Source organism: Oncorhynchus keta, chromosome 13 (genome assembly GCF_023373465.1).
Source record: "Oncorhynchus keta strain PuntledgeMale-10-30-2019 chromosome 13, Oket_V2, whole genome shotgun sequence".
Lineage (NCBI taxonomy): Eukaryota > Metazoa > Chordata > Actinopteri > Salmoniformes > Salmonidae > Oncorhynchus > Oncorhynchus keta.
This window is the reverse complement of record NC_068433.1, coordinates 16285136-16306987: the sequence shown is the minus strand read 5'-3', so window position 1 is coordinate 16306987 and position 21852 is coordinate 16285136. Positions and strand designations below refer to the sequence as shown.

At 41.7% G+C, this 21852-nt stretch overlaps 1 protein-coding gene across 1 annotated transcript; it reads right to left on the bottom strand.

Annotated features, from left to right (window-relative positions):
* Positions 1-52: 52 nt before the first annotated feature.
* On the bottom strand, positions 53-18137 carry LOC118391953 (excitatory amino acid transporter 3-like). Its single transcript, XM_035783473.2, has 12 exons — positions 17682-18137; positions 6777-6917; positions 6496-6588; positions 6306-6420; positions 6036-6078; positions 5714-5824; positions 5117-5301; positions 4319-4426; positions 3024-3146; positions 2617-2811; positions 2161-2295; positions 53-1818 (listed from the first exon to the last, which is right to left on the bottom strand). The coding sequence occupies exons 1-12, from the start codon at positions 17764-17766 to the stop codon at positions 1584-1586; spliced, it is 1569 nt and encodes a 522-aa protein (XP_035639366.1). The 5' UTR covers positions 17767-18137; the 3' UTR covers positions 53-1583.
* Between the last annotated feature and the right edge of the window lie 3715 nt (positions 18138-21852).

Genomic DNA, 21852 nt, shown 5'->3' with positions numbered 1-21852 from the left:
GAGGCCCCACAATTCTTTGTTTCTCTGACAAACAAACATGAAGCGTTTAAAGTTAGCATTCGTTATCAGAAAGCCTTTATTGTCAAGACCATCCTTATTAAAAAGTCATCCATCCTCTTTAGTAATTCATTAAGAAAATATTTCACAGTATTCAATTAAATTCATAACTCAAACCTCGTTAGTGTGCCCATCAACTCTATTTTCTTAAAGGCTATTGGTCACTTGAAAAAGACGTTCAGCAGGTCTATGTTCATCATCACAAGTTTCCCACTGTATTTATTTGTAATATTGCTTCATGCAATAAAATTACATGGATGAATGATATAAAGTTAATGAATAAGATGTTTGGCACATATTGTAAAGCTTAAGAACATTAACTTTCACCAACAAATATACTTGACTATGTAAAGAACAATCTCAGCTAAAGCGCCACATATACAAACCAATTCTATATATTTATTTTATTAACTTTTTTTCCGCTTTCAGGCCCACGGGAAGGGTTGGTACGGGGGTCTCTGGATGTTGTTGGGGGATGGGGGGGACTGATGGGAGGCATGCTTTCTTTGGGAGGAGGGCTAGATGGGATGGGAGGCATGCTTTCTTTGGGAGGAGGGCTAGATGGGATGGGAGGCATGCTTTCTTCAGGAGGAGGGCTAGATGGGGTGGGAGGCATGCTTTCTTCAGGAAGAGGGCTAGATGGGGTGGGAGGCATGCTTTCTTCAGGAGGAGGGCTAGATGGGGATGGGAGGCATGGTTTCTGAGTGGGGAGGGAGAATGCGGGCAGGTGGGTGGAGACTAAGGGGGGGAATGGGTTGGGGTTGTCTTTGTATGGATTTCTTTTATTGTATCTAACCCCCCCCAGAACAAAAATGGACAAAAAGAAAAAAAAAGTCACACAAATAATTTGCTTCTGAAGAGCAAACAAAGTCTGTTTGAATCTTTGCAATATACAGTGTATTGAACATCAAGAATATAGTTCTTCTTCCATGCTCTTTTTCACAATACATATACACAGCTCAGTCCGGCGATATATTATTTCAGTTACCCACACGCGCTGGAGGTATGCATTTCAAAAGCTCTGGCTCTTGTAGTCTCCTTTGCCCCCTCTATGTAAAAACAATAGCAAAAGTATTGATTCATTCAAAAGTGAATGTGTACATTGTCGGCACTATGTCAACATAACAATGGAAGCTCTTTTGGTAAACGAGAGCATGGGTTCATCCCAAAGGACACCTCATTCTCTACATAGGCCCTGGTCTAAAGTAGTGCACTAGCTAAGCAATAGGGTGTCATTTCAGATACAGCCCAGCTCATTTTAAGGGCTGCTGAGGATCTCCACTTGTGGTTAAAAAACATACTGATCATCGGGGACAGTGCTGGAAAGAGAATCAAGATGGTGGTGGCTGATATTGCTACAGATGTAGGATCTTAATTTGAGCCAGTGTGCTGCAGCAGGAAAATAATCCTCCAGCAGTAATCCTGCATCAACAGGATTAATTAATGTTGGTCACAGATCTAGAACCAGGCTACAAACAGAACCAGGCTAAACATCTAGCAGCATTGGCACTTCTTTGCCCACTCCCCTAAAACTGGGAGGTCTCGGTGAAGGAGATGGCGTCGGTTTTGTCGACGGTGAAGCCGCCGTTGACGTAGGACTTCTTCTCACACTCCTCGTTGTCCAGCGTGGTCCCCAGGGCGAAGGGGTTAGTCACGTCCGAGGTGCCGTCCATCCTCTCCAGCTCCCGCCTGGACAGCTTCTGAACGATGCCGGCTCCGTAAGCATCTCCCAGCACGTTGATCATGGTGCGGAAGCGGTCTCTGAAATGGCGAGTGAACATTGTCCGTTGATAATCAGTTAAAGATACTGTAGACTTTGCAATACGACGTCATCCTACACTGCAGGTAAACTTCCAGTTTACAGTCATCAAGAACAACAAAACGTAACCTGCCAAGACCGTCCCTCCTGGGCATTGTTTAAGGGATGGCACAAATTGGTAAGAGAAAGTACTGGTAGTCTTGGCAGATTTATGTATTTGTTGTCTTCACTGTGTATGGTGATGTTATATTGCTGAGTCTACCTTTAAAACGTCACACCATTGGATTAATCACTAAAACAATATTTTCTCTTGACAATATTTCACTCAACAAGGTATTACTCACAGCAGCCAATCCACAGCAATAATTAAAGTGACATCATTTGCTGGTAGTCCAACGGCAGTCAGCACAATCACCATGGTAACAAAACCAGCGTTAGGTACACCGGCGGCTCCGATGCTGGCTACTGTTGCTGTTACACTAAAATCAGAGGAAACAGTCAATTACCCTCATTACTATTTTAATTATTTTATATTATTAGGTCAGTAACGTGATACATGATACTAACATACATACTGCCATGACATATTTCAACTGATTATGATTGAGCTTCCCGTGTGAAGTCTTTTGTCAACACAAATACATTTTTCCTTACATCACTCAGTGGCGTACCCATTCTGAAGTCTGAGGCTGCCAAAGACTTTCCGTCTGGTTAGAAATGTGCCATGACACTTTCACCTGCCCAAAATGAGTACATCGAAATACACAATCCCCTGTCAACCCAAGGTGTTGGGGACTTGCCTGATGGTGACAATCTGACCCACGTCAAGATCATAGTCGTTGAGCTGGGCAATGAAGATGGCAGCGACAGCCTCGTAGAGAGCTGTACCGTCCATGTTGATGGTGGCGCCCACGGGCAACACGAAGCGGGTGATCCTCTTGTCGATCCGGAGGTTCTCTTCGGCACAGCGGAAGGTGACAGGCAGGGTGGCAGAGCTAGAGGGAGGTAGCATTTAGGTTAAAGAAGGATGGATAATTGGACAGGTAGGTGGATAATTGGACAGATGGATGGAAGAACGGACAGATGGATGGATTGTATAAATAGATGTATTAAATTAATGGATAAATAAATAAATATGTCAACGTTTACTGCTATTCTTTGCTATATACAACATATTGTATGATCCCCAATAGTGACCGAGGCTTACCTGGAAGAGATCACGAGAGCAGTGACCAGTGCCTGAGCCATCCCCAAGGCAAAGGTATACGGGTTCTTCCTCACAATGACGAAGTAGATCAGAGGCAGAAAAACAATAGAATGGATAGCTAGGCTGAGGAGAAAAGTAAAACATTACAAAAAAGTGTTTGATTTTGGCTCACTGTAAGAAATAGCTGACTAATCCCTGGGGGTTAACTAGGGCTCTTTTCCAGGTTATAATAAAAGAATAAACAGGGCTGGGTATCAAAAGGCACCCTGTTCCCTTTATAGTCCACTACTCTTTGACCGCGGCACATAGGCCTCTGGTCAACAGTAGTGCACTATATAGGGAACAGAGTGCTATTTAGGACACACAAGGACAGCGTTTTCCCCCCCACTAGACTCTGGAGAATCATTTTCCTGTTCACGCAGAAGCATAATTCTGTCCGGAAAATGAACGGTTGGACAGGTGTTTGCTAAAGGCCTCATTATCACATCTGCAGGTTAAGCAGTTTTAAATGTCCTTGGTTCTTATCTGTGCCAGGACAGAGATGACATTTTACAGTATCTTTACAAGAATACTGGACCCTAATGCCAGCTATAAATCTACTGTTAGGAGTTGTATGAATAAATGACGAAACAATATCCCCATTTCAAATAGAACTGTAACTAAGTAAACTTATACACTGTTTTATTATATCTGATTAACAATATGAATTCATAAGTGAGGGATTGTGGAGCCTGAAACAGGGGGTAATAAAATAAATACCATTCCAGCCAGGTTGGAGAAGATTGGAAGTGTTTTTTTAAGTAAGCAGAAAGGGTAATTAACCTATGGTTGAACCGACTCAACTTAGCACTGGAATGTTCAGATAAAGATGTTGTGTGTTTTCTTATGTTTTGCATTAGCTGGAACTTTCAGCTAAGTGGTGATGGATAATAGTGAGGGATCAAGAGTTAATTCAGTTATATTGTGTGTCATGCGTGTGCGCTAGTAGGTCGGAATGAACTTTTAAACCTGCGTTGTCTTGGTCGAGAGGAGGAGATTCAATCTAGAAACAATGACGTCATATTTTGTATATAAACTGTTGTTGGTGGTTACATGGCAGTGCGCTCCGAGAATAAATACTATTATCTAATTTTGATAAGACTGGTCTCTGTCTATTTTATACAAATAAGAATCTTACAAATTCTCATAAAATAGACTAAGTGAATTCAATTAATGAAAACATATTGGAATAATGAAATTATACCAACATCTACCAATGTTGTGGAGAGAGAGAGAGAATGCTGGTTTAGGCTCACCCACTCAAAACTGTCACCATGTACATGCCCAACTTCCTGAAGATCTCCCAGTCTTCTACCTCGATGATCTTGGCAGCAATGAGGAAGAGTATCCCCACTGGCATATAGCTGTAATAATAACAATGGTTATGTTAATGATATCCACATTTCCACCATCACCTCCTCCACTGGATTAGCACTGAATACTAAAGTACATTCATATAATAACATAGAAAATAGATCATGTGAACTACATGATTCTAAACTTTTGTAGTGTAGCTAAGTGAGATGGAGGGTGAATTTTAAGATTAAAAAAAATGTGTATTAGTAAAGATAGCCTGTAGACTACACTGTATTTATGCCGCGTTCACATGCTAGTCGAAACTAGAAAACACTGGTTGTGTTTCAACCAGTTCGCAAATCGGAAATGTCCATGTTCTGACTAGCACGTGAACTCCGCAATACATACCATATGATAATCTGGACTAGCCTCGTGGTGGCCTCATGGTTACATTTATTTATTTCAATTTATTTAACTAGGCAAGTCAGTTAAGAACAAATTCTTATTTTCAAATGACGGCCTAGGAACAGTGGGTTAACTGCCTGTTCAGGGGCAGAACGACAGATTTCGGTTACTAGTCCAACGCTCTAACCACTAGGCTACCCTGCCGCCCCACATACCACATGATAATCTGAACTAGCCTCATGGTGGCCTGTAGTTACGTACCACATGATAATCTGAACTAGCCTCATGGTGGCCTGTAGTTACGTACCACATGATAATCTGAACTAGCCTCATGGTGGCCTGTAGTTACGTACCACATGATAATCTGAACTAGCCTCATGGAGGCCTCATTTATAGCATCAAAGAACTCCAGCAGGATGCGTCCCCTTTCACCCATCTTGCCGACGACGAGGCCAAACGCCACACAGAACACGATGAGGCCCAGCACGTTGAGCCCATCAGAATATGACCCAACTATTATATAGTCCTTGGTGATGTTCTACAGAGAGGAGAAATAAGGAAGCAAGTATAAAAATATAAATAGATTTTGGTCAAAAAATCCACAGGTGAAGTACTGTGTTTCAGTGGGCCGACAGCCATTTTCTTGTGCTTTTTCCTCAGATCACAACATATTGACCCCTGTCCCCACAGTGGCATTATAATGTTCTGCAAGTTGATCTGTGGTCATAGCCATCAGACTTGATGTGGGTAGCCATGTGTAAACGCACCAAGGCTCATCTGGAAAAAAAAAAGACTGACATGGACACATTTTCATACCACAAAAGATTGTGATTGGACAGATAGCCATCGGATGAACTCTAAACAAGTAAGAAAAGAAGACCGGGCTTGCCAGCTTCGATCCCATCAAGTCACAGCTTTTGACACACAGGCGGATAAACAGTAACACCTACCTCTTGGGGGAAAATGGTTGCCATGACAGTGGTAGAGAGAGGAGGGAACATTGTGGTTGTAGTGTTCTCCTTCACTTTAGAGGGTTCCAACTCTTTGCGCGTTGTCTTGTACTGGTTGAATTAAAATAGTAACATTTGACATGGTTACATTTGAATGTAGATCATGTTTTGTACTCGAAGAGCAGTGATTGTATAGCCTGCCCCAAGATTTGTTTGTGCCGTCTTGACAATTCTCATCAGAGTTGACAAGGCAGCACAAACAGATCTGGGACCAGGCTAGTGACCGTAAGCTTGAATGTACAAATCAGACAAAGACTCGTACCTGTTGGAAACAAGCCTGCACTATGTTTTCAGGAAACATGTTTCTGTGGATCGAATAGGACAAATGTTGAGATGACAACAATGTGAGCCAAATGTTATTCACTGCATCTCTGACTGATGTAGAATGGGCATTTTATAGAAATTCTATCAAATTAAATATCATATTCATTTATTTGACCGCTAAATTGGTTCGGTTCGGCCACCCCTCCCTCAAACTAACTTTGCCACCGCTGCTGAATATAATTATAGGGGAAACACTGGAAGCTGTCACCTGACAAGATCCAGTAGTGTGTCGACAGTGTTGACGTTTTGTGTGATCTCTGTCCTGTCGAAGTTTTCTGCCTTCTGAGAGACACCAGGTTTGATGGTTATCACCAATGCAATACCTGAAAAACATGTTCCCCATCATTCAATAGTCAAATGTCATTCAAAGGGAGTGAGACCAGGCGCTTTTAACTCACCCAAAATGACTGCAATGATGGTGGTGGTGAAGTAATAAACCACAGCCCTCAAACCCATCTTTCCGGAAACATCCGAATCCAGGGCGGCCACTCCTGTGAACACAAACAAGACCTGTTCACCCAAAGGAAGCATGTCTGTCAACAAGTCCTCTCAATGACTAGGACTATTTTAGTTGTCTTTGACTAAGATATCTGTACGCATTCTCTGATGGCCCCCTTCATTAAACATAGTGCAGAGTGACTGAAATAGAGCTGTTGAGATACAATTCATCCCAAGTTACCTGTTATCATGCTGGAGATGATGAGGGGCAGGATGACCAGCTTGAGCATCCGCATCAGGATATCTCCCGGGAATCCAAAATACTGCTTATCGAGGTGGGAGAGGGTGGCATACTCCCTAACCAACACACCAAGGCCTATCCCTGAGAGAAAGAGACCGAGAGAGAGAGAGTTGAACAAGGTTAGTTTACAAAGGTTAGTTCAGTACAAGGTTTGTTCAATACATCACAAGTTTAGTTCCCAGTTCCCACGCTACCCATTCACCGAATATGAAGGATTTTCACTGTGGAAATGTAGTGGGAGAGAGGGAGATATAATGCCGACAAAATAAACAACATTGGTGTTTGACCTGCATGCCATGTCAAATTAAAATGTAAGCATCGCTATTATTTAAGAGCTGCCAAGTAGGCTACCACAGTCTTTGTCTGACTATGTGACTTTCTCGTTTTTAGTTTATGGGCAAGGTGTTACATAACTTTTGCTTTACACAGGGTTTCATGACATGGGTTTAAGGTTGTGACATTGAGAAATACACTGTATGTAACATTTATGGGGTGTAGAGGGGGGGGGGGGTTCGCCCATAGATCCACTTCCATCCTCCCCACCCTGTGTGTTATCAACCACTACAAGCCACCATAAAACAACCCTGTGAAAGGTTGGAAAAAGTGGTGACACAGCGAATTGTAACTCAATAGGTTACATCATTCCTAATTCAAAATAAACCCTCTCATGATATACTGTACTGTATAGAAGTTGTTCCACACCGGTGGTGGCTGTGGTAGTAAAAAAACTAAAATTTTATTTATTTTACCAGGTAAGTTGATAATGGTGGTGGTGATTGTGGTAATGGTGGCAAGGTTGTAAGGACTCCATAAGAACAGCCCTTAGCCGTGGTATATTGGCCATATACCACACCTCAGGCCTTATTGCTAAAGTAATTACCATTTTGTGATGCAATTTCTATCTGGTAATTTATGTAAAATAACGTGATTCCTTCAAAATGGTGAATCACAATCTCCACCCGGTTTTCATGGTTTCATTAAAAAGATGAGTCAGCACATTTATTGAGATCTGGGTCTGTATTCACAGAGTATGTGTGCTAGGATCAGTTTTGTATTTTAGATAATAAATAAGAGTATATGGATATGGAGGGGACCTGATCCTAGATCAGCACTCCTAGTCAGACTATTTATGAATACAGGGCCTATGGAGAGTAAAATCTTGCAGCATGCCACAATAGGACAGTTATTGGCATATTGGCAAAGCTAAATTACTTGTGTTATGAATTAAACATACAAGACGACGTCCAACAATCCCGCCTATGTAATAACTTAAGTACAGACCTGGCATGGAAGGGTCTGCCTTGCTACTAGAGTGTAAGCATGGCCAGCAACAGAGGCCACAAGGTGTAGTAGTGAACTTATGTGCACTGTAAAGCCGTTACCGTGATTTTGACAGTAGCTTACAGGCAGCTCTGTGGCAAGTAAAATTATGTATTTCATATTACAGTACACCTACTGTAATACAAATATGGTTTTGAAGCAAGTACTGTGTAAATGCTACTGTAATCGGAATGAATGGATTAATTAATTAAATTCATTGAGGAGAGCGGTTTGTATTTCACAGTATTTTACTGTAATTATATGGGATTAGTGCAAGCAGGTTGGCTGCTCAGCAACCTGGTCTCAGAGCATTTTGTATCATTCTGTACGTAAATCCGGGACACACCATTTAGTATGATATGTTACGTTTTGTATGGTATACATTCATTTGTGGAAGTCCATCACCCATTTCGTATTATATATATGTTACGAACTACAATTAAAATTTTGTTAAAGATTTGTAAAATGTACAATGTGTTACAAATGTGCAAATGTGTGATATGTTATGAATTAGGTTAGGGGAAGGGTTAGCTAACATGCTAAGTATACTGAACAAAAATAGACACAACCAGCAACAATTTCACTGAGTTACACTTCATATAAGGAAATCAGTCAATTGAAATAGATTCATTATGCCGTAATCTATGGATTTCACATGACTGGGCAGGGGCGAAGCCATGGGTTGGCCTGGGAGGGTATATGCCCTCCCACTGGGGAGCCAGGCCCAGCCAAACAGAATTAGTTTTCCCCCACAAAATGGCTTTATTACAGACAGAAATACTCCTCAGTTTCATTAGCTGTCCATGCTGATCTCAGACAATCTCGCAGGTTAAGAAGCCAGATGTGGCTGTACTGGGCTAGCGTGGTTGCATGTGGTCTGCGGTTGTGAAGCCGGTTGGACGTACTGCCAAATTCTCTAAGACAACGGTGGAGGCGGCTTTTGATAGAAAAATGAACATTACATTCTCTGGCAACAGCTCTGGTGGACATTCCTGCAGTCAGCATGCCAATTGTACTCTCCCTCCAAACTTGGCCTTTTATGGCCCCAGCACAAGGTGCACCTGTGTAATGATCATGCTGTTTAATCAGCTTCCTGATATGCCACACCTGTCAGGTGGATGGATTATCTTGGCAAAGGAGAAATGCTCACGAACAGTGTAAACACATTTGTGCACAACATTTTAGATAAATAAGCTTTTTGTGCATGTGGAACATTTCTGGGATCTTTTATTTCAGCTCATGAAACATGGGACCAACACATTACATGTTGCGTTTATATTTTTGTTCAGTATAGTTGCAAAGTAGCTAAAAAGTATGAAATAGTTGAAAAGTTGCTAATTAGCTAAAATTATAAAGTTGTCCGTGATGAGATTTGAAAATAGCTCAAACATATACCGCAAAAGTCTAGCAACCTGAAGGTTTCGAGTTCGTATCTTATCATGGACAACTTTATAATTTTATCATGCTTGAAGTTTGCATTATACGCCCATCCTTCCACCCCGACCAACCACCCTCCTTTCATTTTTGCCTTTTCGTAGCCATCTGTGTTATATAACTATATAAAAACGTAACATATGGAGTGTCTCGAATTTACGCACAAAATATATGTACAGAATAATAAGAAATGCTCTGAGACCAGGTTGGGCTGCTAGGTAAAGTGCTTCCAATCATTGAAGCATATTAATAAATGTTTGCACTTCTAGAGGCGTTACAAAGGCTTCCAAACAAGCAGCAGCAACATGGCAAAACAGACCAAAAGGAAATGACAAAATGCTCATTTAAAATACCATGCACCGACTAGGGGTCAAAAGGTTTTTGGCACTCCAACAATAGGGTACGGTACTGTTTTCTGTGGAGTGGAATTACAGTGCCATTCGAAATACAGCAATTATTTTACTGTTAATAATACAAATAATTACCATTAGTTTTCCATTACAGTGTGACATCTGATGGCAGAACTGTGTGTCTGTTTAAGGCATTACATGGTAAACCAACCAAATTACAGACTGACAGAGTGCCCATCTCAGTATGTAATCCAAATGAGGTGTTGACTTTGTGGTCACTCAAGATTCCATGACACTTTCTAAAGAATAGAGTTGTTAATGTAAGTAATATTCTGCAATTTTGAGGATGAAATTCATTAACAATCAAGGTTCAATCAAAACACTCAATCCTAGGCGAAGGAGGTGCTAATGAACACTGTTCAGTGCCTCTGTTCAGTGTCTTCCAAATGTAATGGTATTGTGAGCTTCCATAGTTTCCCGATGTAGAGCTCTGAAAAAGGTGGTTGGTGGCACTACGTCGTGACAACTTTACTGTCACCAAACACACAAAGGTGGGTAGTACACGTTTCGTATAGTTAGTACACGTTTTTTCTTTTTGGGGGGGGTGACAATACCTAAAAAGAGGTGTTGTTCATATGGCACATTCAAAAGAGACCTGGTGTTTGGGAAAGACTGAAACCTCCTACTCTGACTGAGGGGGATGAAGAACAAGGTGCACTGCCTATGGACTGTGCAGTCCCTGAACCCGCAGCCCTGGAAATGGCCCTAATGGCAAACCATGAGCACGTGAGAGAAATTGAGGAGCTTTGAGCCAAGCTGGAGAAACTGAACACCCAACGCGGCTTTGGTCTACAGCGATTTGCTGGTTCTGACGAGGATATACTGTACGTTTTTACACAAGGTACAGTAATGATGTATTATTATCCAGCATTACTATTGCTTATTATTTACTATTAATTATATTGTCCCAAAGTCCATCTTAACTTTAAGTACATGTTCATTTTTATTTAAAATTAGGCTAGCATATATTAGCCTAAGTAGACACATTGGATGTATATTGTCTTTACATTAGTTTTCAGTTAACCCCCAAAAATGCTCCCAGGTCGTTGCTTCAAATAAGATTTGGTTCTTAGTCCACTTTCCAGATGAAATAACGGAACATTTAAAACAAATTTGCTGCTGTGAATTACAGTACGAATTGCAGTAACAAGAAAACAGGCTACAATAGCAGCTAGGTCATGTCTAGTGCTAGGGCTTAGAGAAGATAGGTAATAACAGTAATGAGCTTTTTTCGTCATCAAATACTCTGGATCCATCTTTAGATTTGCAAGCCACACCCAGCCGATAGCCTTCTGGCACTTGATTGAGCGGGCAGCAGAGACCAAGTTTATAAGAATCACAAGCACCAATCCATCTGAAACAATTGTTACTCGAAGAAAACCGGGAAGCGACAACTTCATTAAATACTTAAAGAGTACATTATATGATCTTACTGTAATTGTTAAGCATTATTTACTTTTTGTTATGAACCGAATATAAGGACTATTGTACTAAAATGGGTTTCATTACGTTCAGACTGCCATCAATCCACGAGTTCTTCTTGTTTATGACTCATCTGTCTCTGGGTCTGAAGCAGAAGGATTTAGCCCATCGGTTCAGCATTCACCAATCGACAGTGAGACGGATTATCATCTCTTGGGCCAACTTCCTCTACTGTCTGCTTGGATCCCCAAGGAAACCATCAAAGCCCACCTGCCACCGGAGTTCAAGGACTATCCAGACACCCAGGTAGTGATCGACTGCACTGAACTCCACTGCCAGACACCATCTTCACTACTACTGCAGAGTGAGGTGTTTTCTTCCTACAAGTCACACTGTACCTTTAAGGGCATATTGGGAATGTCACCACATGGAGCTGTCACTTTTGTGTCATCGTTGTATGCTGGATCTGTGAGTGACAAGGATATCTTCAAGTAGTCTGGAATTATTTCCTTACTCACCCCTGACATGGCCACTATGGTGGATAAGGGCTTTCTCGTAGATGACATTGTTCCGTGAAAGGTCTACCGGCCAGCCTTTCTGTCAAGGCGCACACAGATGCCAGCGCATGAGGTTAGAGAGACCCAATCCATTGCCAGGCTGAGAGTACATGTGGAAAGAATGATCCGCAGAGTAAAGGAGCACAGGCTGTTTGACACAAACCATCTCAGGCAGCATCAACCAATTACTTGCAGTGGCGTGTCTGTTGGTCAACTATCAAAACGGACCTTTAGTCAGAGCATGGGCCAAACCAGTGCAAATGAACGTGTTTATTTGCTAGCAGCAAAATAATTATTTGTTAATCTACGACATGTATCAATCATTTGTGTTGTAGTGAATATCAGTTTGTGTGGAGCTTGTATTGGCTTTAATTAGGCAATGAGTAACAGGGGTGGAGGAAAGAAATCAAGTAAACACAGTACAGCCAGAATGCAAGATTGAATACAATATTAGAGATTTGTAATTGTTTAACTGAATCGTTGAACATTTGCAGAAATATATTTTTTTTAAACAAATCTATTCTACTGTAGATTTCTTCACAAGAACATCAATAACTTATTTTTCATAAAACCACTCAACTTGGCACCCATGCAGGGGACCCATTCAGGTGCGAGATAAGACACTTCTGCAAGTAGTGGTAAAAATAGAAGTGGTCAACCTTCTCTCTTATAGTTTTTGAAACCTGTAGATCTTTAGAAATCCTTTCAACTAGGATGTCCTCCTGTGCACAGATGACAAAGTCACACCAGCTACAACCTGTGAGAAGGAATTGACCTTGCACCTGCCAGTAGTAAGCATGAGATCTCTTCAACTTCAGCTCTCCATTCTGTATCTTCAGGTAAAGGCAGTCAACATAACTTGGTACATTTGGGCACTTGACCTCTAAGAGTCCAAAGTGTGGTCTCACACTGGGATCAAATATGATTCCATCTGGAGAGGATCCTAACCACGGAGCATCTGGGTGCACTACGAAGCCACACAGAAGGAATTTAACATTCAGTACTCCTGTACAGCCACTGGCTCCATGGCTAGCCCCCTCTTCATCTCCATGGTCTGCATACCAGATCCCTTGAACATCCGCTCAGCTAGGTGGTCAGCTGAGGTCTCTCCCCGGACATGGCAAACCTTTCGTAAACGAGAGGATTTTATTCTAATTTTCCTGAGCTGATGCCATTCCGGGCTACTGCTCTGCTCCCTTGTAGCAACCTCGACTTTGTGTGACATCTCATAGGTTGTCTCTAATGCCTTGAGGTGGAACTGCTCCTGATGGCTAAGGACGTAAGCACACTGGGAAGACAGAAGCCTGTAGCCATCTAATGGAATTTTTGGTGGAGAAGGGGCATCGGCAATCATCACAATTTCACGGGTCTTTGGCTGTGGAAGCTGATAGGACAGAACACTGCCGGCTTGCACTGGACCAAAGGCGGACTCAACCAGGGGCCCGTCAGCTGACATTTCCATTGTTGTCACAAGAGTGGCAGTAAGTGGAGAAAAGTTGTCATACGTTTCAGAGACGCGGAGAAGGTCCATGTCAGGCATGTATCCATTGAGCGCTTTGTAGAGAGAACATCTGCAAAACATTTTAAAACCTTAACATCAGGTTGGAGAGATTCCTATGACAAAGACTCATGTAACTTTTCCATAAACAGCACAAGCCCAAAAGTTCAAATAAAATGAATTAAAATATACAGATTTATAGATTTCCCCCCAGTCTTTGTCCCAAACATTTGTCATTACATCGTAGACTCCCTGTTTAGGCTTATCATCTGGATATAAAAACAATCACAAGAAAATGTTTTCTAAAATGTTTCCATTCTAGGAACCTCCAACTTAACTTATTCCATCAGCACACGAGTTAGTAGGTTTACGGAACTCTATCCCATCAAACCGGACCTGGCTTCACACCCTAATTAACAAGGATTTACTGTTACATAGGTGGAATACTTTTCAGGTGCATTTTTTTATGGATATTGATAGACTCACAAGTGTTATTGGCTTGTACCAACACTGTACTGTGTCTGTGCTGTTTTGAACTGGTGGTGCAGCAAGAGTGTTTAGTTGAGAGCAGTGCGCTGTCTGGTAAAGAAGGGCCAGCAGATGATTGCACATAGCACTTCCTGCAATACAGGAGCAGTGGCTTTGGACCACCATCACTGGTACGGAGTGCTTTAACACCATCAGTGAAGATAAGTGTGATGAAAGACTGAAATGAGAAACAAGAATGATGCAGCCCATAAATAACAATAACTAACTAGGGGCTCATTTTAACTATACAGGAATAGATTGTGTCTCAGTAAACACAATACCAAACAATGCATCAACAGATCTTTACCAAATAACCTGTTAAATGGGCAATTCTAAATTGGGATTAATATCTATCTACCGATACGATTAAACGTTGACACTGTCTCCAACACATTTTGACCATGATGACAGTGTCTCACAGGAGATGTTTAACATGGTCCCTAGTAGCTATCTATAACCTTTCCCTGCTCTCATGCTGTGCAGCTTTTCACTCTTCCTCATGGACCTGTGACAGGCAGCCCTCACGGTGATCTCCCCTGTCAATGTATCTTTGTTAGATACTGTGTAGAAGACATTAATAAAAATTATTTTTTAACTCGCAAGCATAACTTAAGCAAGCATAACTTAACCAAGCTAACGAAAATACACACATTCTCAGGTAGATTCTGTCAACGTTACATAATTTTACGAAGTAACTAGCTAGCTACAGTTAATAGTTAAATTAGCTAGCTAATGATTGTAGCTAGCTGACGTTACATCTGTCACTGACTTGGTACTCACCTTCATAGTTGTATATAGGAAGGCCTTAACTTCATGTTGTTTTGCAATTATAATATTGACAAAGTTCCAGTGAAACTTTCTGCTTTTCACCGGCAGGTTTTCTTGTCATGGTCCTTAATTTATAAACACAATTTTTCTCCACACAGATATTATATATGGAATAATCGGGATATATTGTATAAAAATACCTCTCTGTTTTTAGAATATTGGTTCAGAAATAATATCCTATTGGTGAGCCAACTGGTAAATGCAGAGGGTATTTTACTCAGTTATAAAGAATTCTTATCACTTTACAAGGTCCCTGTAACACCTAAAGATTTTGCAATTGTTTTAGATGCCATTCCCTCAGGTGTTGCTATGTTATTCAGGAACATGTCAAGACCTGACCCTCAGAGCCTACCTTCTATTGACCCTGTTGGCTCATCAGTAGGAAAGATTTGTTTCTCTTTTGGTCCATTCAACAACAGAGCGATACGATCCTTGTTTCAGCAGGATGTTGTATCTATACCTTATGTCATGCCTTATTGGAATGGATTTATTGATAATATCTGTTGGAAAAAAGTTTGGATGTTGCCACAAACATACCTACTTGTTAACAAAATTAAGGAAGTTTCCTTTAAAATTATTCATAAATATTATCCTGCCAACCACTATATGAAGAAGTTTAAGGAAAACATCAACTCAAATAGCTCCTTTTGTAATGACCACCCAGAAACAGTTGTGCATCTTTTTTGGCATTGTATGCATGTAAGAAAACTGTGGCAAGACATCAGTAGGTTTATAATTGAACACATTTATGAAGATTTTACACTATTGTGGAGAGATGTACTGCTTGGATTCTTTACATACAACAGAAATAAGCGGAATCATTTTTATGTAATTAATTTCATTATTCTTTTGGCCAAATTTCATATACACAAATGTAAATTTACAAACAGAAAACCACATTTTCATATCCTACAAAAAGAAATTGAACTGTATTGTAAGACGGTTAAATGCTCTACAAACAAAAAAGCTGTTAGAATTGTAAGTATATGCATGTCCTTTAAGGTCCTTGTGTAATTGTAATGTGATATTGTACCCCCTAGCTCGATTGTCCATTGTTTGTAATCTATGTATGCTTGTGTTCCCTCGTGTGCTTTATGTATTGATTTGTTGTTAATAAAAATAAAATAAAATAAATTTAAAAAATTAAAAAATTAAGTTGTATATAGGAAGCTACATAGACATCTGGAACCCCTTTTCATTCTTGCTAGCTGGAGTCTCGGAGGCTGATTTAACATTTCGATGTACATCATTAATATTAATTTGAGGCAAGTCCTGAAGACACCTAGTAAAAAAAACGGCGGCATTGGTAGTAACGTTATATCGTCGATAACATCTGGACTGACCGGAAATCGCCACACCGGAAGAAAGTGTGTTCGATCATGGCATATGCATAAGGGCTATTGGCTCTACTAACTCTCCTCTCCATGGCAACTGTTACAATGTTATTGTAAATTAATGTTTTTTCCAAGAAAGTAAAATAAAAATTGGAATAGGTTATCTATTTGGTCAGGTTTATGGGTTTACATTCTGAAAATACCCACTGTGCACACCCTGGTTGAATCAACGTTGTTCCCACGTAATTTCAATTAAATTACATTGAACCAACGTGGAAAAGACGTTGAATTGACATATGTCCCCAGTGGCTAACTGCATAAGCAGAAATTGCATTATTCTTGTGGAGGGCCCTTCAAAAGCAGCATTCATCATTTAATGGTTTGACAGCCTTTAAAACACAATACTGCCACTGAGCCAAAGTCCATTTAGTCCATACAATCATAAATGTCCAACCAAGCAAACACAACAAAATGGTTACAGGGCAGGACAATTCAGTGACAGGCCCTAAAAACCAGTGGGCTGTTTTTTCCAAAACAACGGGTCGCAGGCAGCGTCAGAAGGTAGTGTGAAATTGTGCGGTACGGTAGGCAGGACCAAGTTTGGGAAACCCTGCTATATGGAATCCTTGGTACGTCCCTACCTTAAACCCTAAACTTAACACCTATCCTTATCATAACCTTAACCATAACCAACTTTTCAAATTCAATGGGGGGGTTCCAATGATTCAAAATTGCAAGGACTGATGCAGAATAACTGACTGACTGAAGGAGCCAGTGCAGTGGGTCAGTTCACTCTAGTTCTGTTTGACTGGGGCAGTGAGACATGCTCTGGGAGGCAGCACAGCATACAACAGTGCAGGGAACCCTGTCTCTGTAGGAGAGTGGGCATCAGGGTAGCAGTGGCAGAGACTGCTGTGCACATCCATATAATGAACAGACACAGAAACAAACATTAAGACCAGCCACAGTCACACACACACACACACACTGTTCGCATCCATCTTTGAACATCCTCACAGCTGCATGCACACACACAGCATGCACAAGGCAACATTATGCACACACAACAAATACACCCATTGCATGCACATTACTACTCCCATAGGGCGGTGCATAGCGTCGTTTGGCCGGGCTAGGCCATCATTGTAAATAAGAATTTGTTCTTAACTGACTTGCCTAGTTAAATAAAAGGTTAAATCTTCTTTTTTTTTTTTTTTTACAATTCTCATCAGCCAGTCCCCCAGCCCTACACATCCTTATAGGACCAAGACAGGCTTCTGGATGACTCAAAGCCTGGACTGCAGCAGTGGAAAACATCAGGAGAGATTAAAATTGTGTCAAAATAGACAAAAAGGAGAGAGGGAGTGGGAAAAGGGGGAGGGTGCACTGACAGAGCAAGGAGAGAGAGCGGAGACAGGCAGGCAGCTACGCGGGAGTGTGTGACATCAAGCAGGGCTTCTTCACACTAAGCCGAGCGCAGACAATAGGGTTAGCGGGGCTTCACTTTCACTTACCTAACAGCACCGACACAATGGTCGCAATCAGCAACCAGTTCCTCTTCAGTAAGCCTTTGAGGTCCCAGCCCCTGTGTTCTTTCATCTTGTCCACTGGCGGCGGCTTCCTTTAGCCCCCACAATAGATGGCACAATGGAAGTCGGACACAAAAGGATTCACGTATTGGGCGGCCAGCTGACAGATGTAAGCAGGCAGTAGAGGCTAGTAGCTGTATACGCTCCAGCTATAACTACCTAAACAGAAGATGCAGCTCTCCCGCGTGGCCGTTAGTTGTTTCTGATGGAGAGGGAGAAAAATGCCTCCTGCATGTGTCGCTCTGTGTGTGTGAGGCAGAAAGTATGTGACAGAGAATGAGATCGATCAGCAGGTTTTTACCCGTAAGGGTTACCTCCAACCCACCACCATTCCACACACACACACCCCGTCCCTCCCTCACAGACACACGAAGGGCTCCATTCCCAGAATACACTGCCACCTACTGTGTCTTTCGACACCTAATCATTACTCTAACACCGAAAGGCATTCTACAAGAATATATAACTTGTAAAAACACAATAAAACGACGAATTAACAGTTCTTTACAATTACCAAGTTAATTATTTTACAATAAAAATAAACATTCTGTATTTCACAGGTATACTGTATACTGAAGAATGTTATGAAATGATAAGGACAGAAGAATGTTTAGAAATTGGTTATGTTCTAAATGTTTAATTAGAACAGCATTAACTAATCCAAATTACAGTTAATTTTATACAGAATTCTTAGATGTTCAATACATTACATTTAATCATTCCAAAATGAATTATTAGAACTATAATATTTATAAAATCTATCAACAAAACTGATTAAAAAAAACATAGAATGCATGTATTAAAATCCTATCACCCCATATAAACTTGGTTGCTAGTCTGTCCACTGTGGGGCTGTTATGGACTATGCTCTATTCGACTGAGTATGCTCCCCACCTCACTACGGGAGAATCTGCTGCCTCCGATGCCTTCAGAGGAGTGACTTTCTGAGGAGGCGTTAGGCTGCCTGTGATCTTCACTTCAGTGGGGTTACTCATGGTCAGCGGAGGGCCGGACTATCAGTGGGGGTCTGGACAGTAGATGGTCTTCCATGGGACTGGACTGTGGAGGGGCTGTTTGCGGGGGTCTTCTCCCCCGCTGCGGTGTCCGTCAGGGACATTTGTCCAAATCTGCAGAACAAGCAACCATATCACACATAAAAGCAATCAATATGAATCCACAATAACAAATATGAAAAGCTGACAGTCAGCGGAGCAACCAGGTGCATTATTGCGCATGAAAGAATAGTGAAGACATGAGACATAAGGCTCCCTGTTTTTCTCTTAGGGACAATACAATTATCATACCTAGAATAGCCTATAACACCACAATGCAATGAATAATTGCATTATTGTTTTCAAGCGAGTTTCAACATAGCCCAAATATTTATAATTTATATTTTAAAATGTATGATATTTTGTGTCAGAAACACAACCAGTCACAATATTTTCCTCTGATTATGCTACTTCAAAAGTATGCTGTAGGCATGCGCACGTTTGTCCAAAATATACTTCCAGCGACCATAAAATGGCTTGACGTTAAAAAGGTTGGATGGAAACCTGGTTATGTGAGTAACTTTGCAAGTCATTTTGGATTAAAAAAATGTCACGACAACATGGGAAATCATGCAATTTCGCCTGAAGTTGAGTATATTGTGATAAACTGCAGGCCACACTACTGTCGAACTGCTTTGCTTTATCTTGGCCAGGTCGCAATTGTAAATGAAAACTTGTTCTCAACTTGCCTACCTGGTTAAATAAAGGTGAAATAAATAAATAAATAAAAATTGCCTAGAGAGTTCTCAGCTATACTTTTCGTGGCTGTTTATTTACCACCACAGACAGATGTTGGCACTAAGACCACACTCAGTCAACTGTATAAGGAAATAAGCAAACAGGAAACCACTCACCCAGAGGCGGCGCTCCTAGTGGCCGGAGACTTTAATGCAGGGAAACTTAAATCAGTTCCACCAAATCTCTATCAACATGTTGAATGTGCAACCAGAGGGAAAAAAATTCTCGATCACCTGTACTCCACACACAGAGACGTGTACAAAGCTCTCCCTCGCCCTCCATTTGGTAAATCCAACCACAACTCTATCCTCCTGATTCCTGCTTACAAGCAGCCCTGCGAGGGTTAACAGGTTTAAATGTTTTACTCACCTCAGCTGCAGTGAAGGAGAGTCCGCATGTTTTCGTTGCAGGCCGTGTCAGTGGCACTGTATTGTCCTCAAAGCGGGCAAAAAAGTTATTTAGTCTGCCTGGGAGCAAGACATCCTGGTCCGTGACTGGGCTATTTTTCTTCTTGTAGTCCGTGATTGACTGTAGACCCTGCCACATACCTCTTGTGTCTGAGCCGTTGAATTGAGATTCTACTTTGTCTCTATACTGACGCTTAGCTTGTTTGATAGCCTTGCGGAGGGAATAGCTGCACTGTTTGTATTCGGTCATGTTACCAGTCACCTTGCCCTGATTAAAAGCAGTGGTTCACGCTTTCAGTTTCACACGAATGCTGCCATCAATCAACAGTTTCTGGTTAGGGAATGTTTTAATCGTTGCTATGGGAACGACATCTTCAACGCACGTTCTAATGAACTCGCACACCGAATCAGCATATTCGTCAATGTTGTTATCTGACGCAATACGAAACATATCCCAGTCCACGTGATGGAAGCAGTCTTGGAGTGTGGAGTCAGCTTGGTCGGACCAGCGTTGGACAGACCTCAGCGTGGGAGCTTCTTGTTTTAGTTTCTGTCTGTAGGCAGGGATCAACAAAATGGAGTCGTGGTCAGCTTTTCCGAAAGGAGGGCGGGGCAGGGCCTTATATGCGTTGCGGAAGTTAGAGTAACAATGATCCAAGGTTTTTCCACCCCTGGTTGCGCAATCGATATGCTGATAAAATTTAGGGAGTCTTGTTTTCAGATTAGCCTTGTTAAAATCCCCAGCTACAATGAATGCAGCCTCCGGATAAATGGATTCCAGTTTGCAAAGAGTCAAATAAAGTTCGTTCAGAGCCATCGATGTGTCTGCTTGGGGGATATATACGGCTGTGATTATAATCAAAGAGAATTCTCTTGGTAGATAATGCGGTCGACATTTGATTGTGAGGAATTCTAAATCAGGTGAACAGAAGGATTTGAGTTCCTGTATGTTTCTTTCATCACACCATGTCTCGTTAGCCATAAGGCATACGCCCCCGCCCCTCTTCTTACCAGAAAGATGTTTGTTTCTGTCGGCGCGATGCGTTAACCAAAGACCAATAAAAAAATGTTTTAATAAAAAAGTCACTAATAAAAAAAGTCACCAGGTTCTCTGCTCAGCCGATCTAGCCATGTTGTAGTTTCATGAAGCCGCTTCCTCGTGCGCCCTCTTCGCAAACTCAGTTGTTGCTTGTTTTGTCAGGCCGTCTCTTTTTCAGTGTTCTCCATTGTGTCATAGGTCTCATCTGTGCGCATCTGTCTGATCTCAGCCATCCAGGTGTCAATTAGGTCCACGGCAGTGTTTACGTCTATCCAATCATTTTGCAGATACTATAGTTAGAAAGGATGTACGTTTTCGTTAGTAAAGAATTCCAAAACATAAATATCAACTCAAATGTGCAAATTTTCTTTAATCGGGTCATCGACTTAAGAGGCCGACTTTGGTGTAAGCTTGTATGGCTATTATAGGCATTTAGCAAGACCCCCAATAATGGAGTGGTTCTGCAGGTGGGGACCACAGACCACTTCTCAGTTCCTACGCTTCCTGGCTGATGTTTTGGTCACTTTTGAATGCTGGCGGTGCTTTCACTCTAGTGGTAGCATGAGACGGAGTCTACAACCCACACAACTGGCTCAGGTAGTGCAGCTCATCCAGGATGGCACGTCAATGCGAGATGTGGCAAGAAGGTTTGCTGTGTCTGTCAGCGTAGTGTCCAGAGCATGGAGGCGCTACCAGGAGACAGGCCAGTACACCAGGAGACGTGGAGGAGGCCGTAGGAGGGCAACAACCCAGCAGCAGGACCGCTACCTCCGCCTTTGTGCAAGGAGGAGCACTGCCAGAGCCCTACAAAATGACCTCCAGCAGGCCACAAATGTGCATGTGTCTCCTCAAACGGTCAG

Excerpts from the sequence above, each read along its gene's own strand:
- LOC118391953 (XM_035783473.2), bottom strand. The coding sequence starts at position 17,766 with ATGAAAGAACACAGGGGCTGGGACCTCAAAGGCTTACTGAAGAGGAAC. Across the intron at positions 5,825-6,035 it reads TGCAGGCTTGTTTCCAACAG|TACAAGACAACGCGCAAAGA; the intron begins GTACGAGTCTTT and ends TAATTCAACCAG. Across the intron at positions 2,812-3,023 it reads GCTCTCGTGATCTCTTCCAG|CTCTGCCACCCTGCCTGTCA; the intron begins GTAAGCCTCGGT and ends ACCTCCCTCTAG.